Source organism: Octopus bimaculoides, chromosome 4 (assembly GCF_046866305.1).
Source record: "Octopus bimaculoides isolate indiv1 chromosome 4, ASM4686630v1, whole genome shotgun sequence".
NCBI lineage: Eukaryota > Metazoa > Mollusca > Cephalopoda > Octopoda > Octopodidae > Octopus > Octopus bimaculoides.
The window spans coordinates 126034335-126040405 of record NC_142931.1 but is presented as its reverse complement, the minus strand read 5'-3'; the positions used below and the strand labels follow the sequence as shown (position 1 = coordinate 126040405).

Below are 6071 nucleotides of genomic sequence, written 5' to 3'. Positions count from 1 at the left end.
TGCAATATACTCTGGTTCAGCATATTTTGACTGCAGTCTGTGTGCCTCAATATAAGTACCTAATTCAACGGTATCTTAATTATATTTTATATATATATATATAGAGAGAGAGATGTATATATACAGGGGGATTGAAAAGTAACTTCCTATTTTAAAATAAATTATTCATTAATTGTAAGTTTTTTTCTCAAAGTTTTTGTGTTTTTGAAGTATGAGAATTTAACCTGTAATATCTGTAATGGCTGAATATCCACTTTCCCAGGAGATGGATGGGTAATCGTGGTCTGCATGAATGGCCAGCCAGGAGTCCCAACTTAATACCCTGTGACTTCTTTCTTTGGGGTTGGTTAAAGGAAAAAAAGTCTTCTGTATCAAACCAAAGACTTTGAAAGAACTTGAAGGGCGAATACGAGAAGTTACATCTTCCATCCCGTAAGAGTTCGTTTTGGTGAAATCAGTTGATGCAATTCCTGGGCGTCCGAAGAAGCTGATGGCGACGTCTGGAGCCCATATCAAACTTTAAATAAAACCTCATACTAAAAGACTTACTTTCATATGTATTTTATTGTAAAAATCATAATTAATATATATTTATTTCATTGTAAAAATTATAATTAATAAATAGTTTATAAGTATTTAAAAGAAAATAGGGAGTTACATTTCAACCACCCTATATATTCTGCAAAATATGGATGGCTTATCCTGTTCATGCTATATTATTAGCATTATATTGCGTTTGAGAATAAGATCATTTCCTTATCTATAACTCTCAATACATCCCAACGCTTCTAAAGCAAACTTTGTTGACTTTCAACGTAAGTTGAATTCAATACACACACACACACACACACACACACATATATATGCACATGGAGTGAGCGAAAGAGATATATATATATATATATATATACAGTATAAAATCTTATTACGAATAAGTGAACGCCGAATCATCTTTCGTTTTTCGTATTCTTTATTTTATTTCATAATATATATATTTTTTAAACCTCATTCTTCTCAAAATTCTCAAAATATGTATTTGGTGACATTTTATTACATTTTGTTATTCTTCTTTTATTAAACTTATTTCTTTGTTAAATTAGTCCATTATGCTATGTTAGTTTATATACATATATATTTGTTAATATTCTACTGTATGTTATAAGCAATCTGTGTATGTGTGTATGTATGTATGTATGTATGTATGTATGTATGTACGTGTCCATGTATAAATGTATGTATATATGAATGTGTGTGCGTGATTGTGTTTAATAAACTAACTGAACTCTCTTCTAGAATCAATCAAAATCATTTCACTATATAACAAAAAAAAAAAATATGAAAAAAAAAATGAAAAGTTGAAATAAATTACATTTATTAATGCACTTATTAACCCCGGAACGATGAAAGGAATAGCCGACCACCTCGGTGGGATGCGAACTCAGAACGTCTTGAATCATGTCTTTTTATGAATATACTTTGCGTTTCATATTTTAGCGAAATCTGAAATCGAATCCTTTCAGATTTCGCTAAAACATGTGTATCAGTCAAATACTGGGGATGATACAATCGACTCCGCCTTCCCCCCAACCCACATAAATGTGTGGCCTTGTGCCTATATCAGGAATTATGAATACACTTATGGTAATATATTTAACGTGAAGACTATTCACACCTTACCATTCTTTTAGGTTTTAAGACGTTTGGTAGTTTGAGACTAAGATGAATGGTAGCGGCATTGTCTTGTTTATCTTTACACTTCGTTCATTTGTTTCAAAATTTCAGATCCACGTTTTTTCGTTTCACTTAATAGGTTTTTGTTTTTTTCCCCCTCTTCCATTTTTATATATGTTGCTAAATGTTCAATGACATTCCATTATTCTTTCACGTTATTGAAATGTGACCGTTAGCGTAATGGTACACACTTAGTGTAGTCCGTAGTTGAAATATGACGACATTTCGTCAAATCAAACAAACTCTGCCTCCTTTCAAGCTGCGATTTTACGTTTTCTATCAATGAAATATATATATAAAAAAAAAAAAATATGCTGATCTCAGCCAAACACATTTTTTAGTACCAATGAACAATATAACCTTTTATGCTTAACCCAACATTAAGTCCTTCAAACGAGCATGTTTAGTTAATCTTGAATCACATCTGTGATTTAAAGTCTTTTACATCCTACTCTCAAATGAGAGCAAATTTAGTGCATTTAAACGGTTGCTAATCAAGGATCGAGTTTTACAATTAGCGGAACACAGATCTTTTCAGTTGACAATAAAGATATGTTCTATAATTCATCGCAATTACCAGTTCACAGCAAATATAACTGAGGCAGTGTTTAAGTGTGTAGCTAAACTTAATACTGCCTGAATGAGAATGCACGATGTTTTTATCCTATATTTTCAAAATAGTGGGCTGTGAGTTGTATGAAGTCTTTTACTTCGTCCAAAGATGCTTGCTACACCTTACCAACCAGCAGAGCGCTTTTTAGACTCAGGGCCAACATAGTTCCCATTTGACTGTGGCGATGTGGGGTAACGTCGCCAACGAACTGTAGGCATTATTGTGTTAAGATAGTGTGTATTTCCCCGCCGTTTCACATGATTAATTTCCACCAACTGACAAAGCGGTCAGTGGTGATGGCTCTGAAACAGAAATGCCCAAACCAATTCCTTGCTGATGCTGTGGATGATGTTGGTGGTGGTGATGATGATGATGATGTTGTTGTGACGGTTGTCCATTGTGGTGGCCATTGCTGCTGTTGTTGCTGGTATTATTGTTATTATTATTATGATTGTTGTTGATTGGTGAGGAATCTCGGTCTAACGCAAGTGATGATATAGGCTTGCCTGGCGACGGAGTATACACATGGGCAGTGGCTGCCGACATGTTAACTGGGCTGCCCATATTGGGACTTGACGTCGACGGACTTGGTGTCAGGGCAGAGGATGTTGAACGAGAAACGATCGAGTTGGGAGCAAGTCCAAGATTGGATACCACCGTACCATTATTTAGACTGGTTGTAATTGGACTGTGTTGGTTGTGACCATGCAAGGTAGGAGGACTGCCTGATGTCTTCACGTCTGTAAAATAGAAAGAAAATAAAGTTGATGACGCAGTGGCAACGATCACATAGAAGGTTGTTTAGTCAATTTGATAATAAGTAGCACAAATCATTTCCGAGATGTAACAGCATGTGTTAGCATGGTGACCCAGACGAAAATTCTCTGAATAAATTGTATGTATGTACGAACGTATGTAAGGCGTATGTATTGCTGTGATGCGCAGGTGTGGTTGATCGAGGAAGCTGGGAGTGTTTGGCACCAGGTAGGTGGGAGCCAAAAACAAGAGAAAGAAAAAGCAAGGGGTCTACTCTGGTGGTCGGATGCCTATCCTTCAGGAAAGCCATTACAAATTGCATCTATAATGAGCAATGCTTCAATCGAACATTGTAAATATAATCCAATTTTTATTGTATATTTAAAATTGTAAATATTTAATCGATACAGCGACTTCACCCCTTTTATGTTTGTCTGTCCTTGTTCGTCCCCTCTTTGTAATGCCTTTATGGCAAATATTTATGAAATAAAGAAGCTTGCTTCCCAACTACATAGGAAAGTGTCTTCTACTATAGCCGCGGGCCGACCAAAGCCTTTGCATTTAAGATTTAATAGTAATGATTTCTAACAGAAGAATACGAGAGAAAGGTAAAGAGGTGGGGGAGGGGATCATTTGAGAAAGAAAGAGAGGTAGAGAGTGAAGCGATTATAGAGCAGTGCTAAAATGCTATGCAAATACATGGCTATGTGGTTAGGAAGTACATTTCTCAACGATGTGGATATGGTTTCCATCAAATCGCGCAACAACTTGGACAAATGTCTAACTATAGAATCGATTTGACGAATACTTTATGATCAAGATTTGCTACACAAAAGCAGTTTAGTGTATTGTGTGCATAAATACCACCACTCACATACACGTCTGTACGCATATACACACACTCCTCTCTCTCTACCTGTCCGTCTATCTATCTATCTGTCTATCTGTCTGTCTGTCTATAGACTCTGTAGACAAATTCTTGCATAGAAGCTTGGATGTCATTGACTGCATAGCAATGTTGATAGAGGAGAAGGTCGATTTTGCTTTTCACTCCTCTCGTTTGATTTCTTCCTTTTCTCTTCTGGCGGGTTCAAAGATTTTGGTTCCGATAGTCATGGGAACGCCGCCATTTGATATGATCTCTGGCTTGTGTTTCAAATGATTTATATATATATTATACAAGAATCGAATATTCAAATTGCAAGGATGTGTAGGAGATATTTTTAATATTTAATCTCAAGAGTACCGAAGAATATGGCTGAGTATGTAACTGTATGTGATCATGTCCGCTTTGACCAATTCCCCTACGTCGACATGGGATACAGACAGAGCTGTAGAAACCGGGCAACTGGAAAGTTTACTTTGTGTTTTAACACACACACACAGAGTATTGTAACTTTGCTAAGGTTTTCTTTATTAAATTTTAATTTCTCTTCCAATGATAAACCTATAATAAATTGAGATGGTTTCTGATAGACTGGATGAAAATGGACACGATTATCTCTGTATTTTATGGATCTGTGTGCTAATGACAGTTAGTCTGCAACTATCGAGAAATGATATCCAGTTTTATATAAATATATATATATATATATACTTATACATATATATACTTTTCTGGTGTCATGTGCAGTTGGGGTATATTTCCGTTGGATCTGTTTCAGGAGTTCTGCAGTGTTAGTAGAGATGATAATAACTGATTAAGAAAGCACATGATGAATTTGGTATTAGTCTAATTTTGTACGATGATCATCTCGACCCATAAGGCACAGTTGGAAGGTGGGCCGAAATGATCGTCGTAGAAAATACAGACTAATACCAAATCCATCTTCTGGTTACTTAATCAATTATTATTGATGTATTGAGTAAGCTGTGCCATTTATATTTTTAATTTCGTGCATGCGCATTGTTTTCTTTGATTTTATCGACTACACAGTATATTAGAGTCAGTTGGGCCCCATCTGTGAGAAAACAACACAATGATGCAATTCACTGAACCAGACATTTGGAAATGACATGCTGTACTGCTTGGCATTCACGCCGGAAGCTACAGAACGAACATTTCAGAGTGTTGGGTGTCAATCTGAGTCCCCAAAACATGTACCGAAAGGGATAAAAATCAAACATCTAGTCAACATCATGGTGTCTAGAGTGATCACTAGTGATAGCGACTTTATACTTCCATTCATCTTCCCACACAGACTCACACTCAACACAGAGGCCTATATCAAGTGCTTGAGGGAGGTAGTGCTGCTCTGGGTCGAGCGGGTGGCTGCTGGGAGAATCCGTCTGGTAACAGGATTCTGAACCATGCCACACAAGCAAGACAACCCATTCATGGCAGTTAGACAATTTCAGCGTCTATATCAGCCCTAACATCTGGTCACACTCAGATACAATCCCCTTGATTAATATGTGTGGAGCACAGTCGAGCAAGAGACCAACAAAACTCCTTGTAACACCAAAGATGAACAGAAGGCAAGGATTACGGCATCATACACCAACTTAAACAAGGAGACCGTCCAGAAGAGTTACAGGAGATTGATTCCAAAGCCGTCTGGAGGCCGTGGATGAAGCCAGTGTCCATTTTATTGAATAAATTTACTCTTTAGTATTTGCAAGATATTTTTATGCAATTTTGGTAAATATACCTTTTAAAATGAGATGTCAGTGTTATTTTCAATTTTGTGTAATTTAGACAATTTATTCACCCTGTGTATATATATGTGTGTGTGTGTGTGTGTGTGTTTATATGTATATATATATGTATAAATATGTATACATACATACACACACACACACACACACACACACACACACACACACACACGCATATATATATATATATATATATATATATATATATATATATATATATATATATATAGAGAGAGAGAGAGAGAGAGAGAGAGAGAGAGAGAGAGAGTGAGTGAGTGAGAGGAAGAGACAGGAGAAAAAGATACCCAGACTG

General features: G+C 36.2%; 1 protein-coding gene across 4 annotated transcripts in view; it reads right to left on the bottom strand.

The window, feature by feature from the left end:
* Positions 1 to 952: 952 nt before the first annotated feature.
* Positions 953 to 6071, bottom strand: part of LOC106871861 (transcription factor GATA-4) — a 64708-nt gene continuing 59589 nt past the window's right edge. For all 4 annotated transcript variants that reach the window (XR_001409706.2, XM_014918596.3, XM_014918595.3 and 1 more), the window contains one exon: positions 953 to 3084. Coding sequence is in view for 3 of the 4 variants with exons in the window: in XM_014918595.3 (XP_014774081.2) it covers positions 2606 to 3084 (479 nt within the window). In the remaining variant the exon portion in view is untranslated. The remainder of the gene's footprint in view (positions 3085 to 6071) is intronic.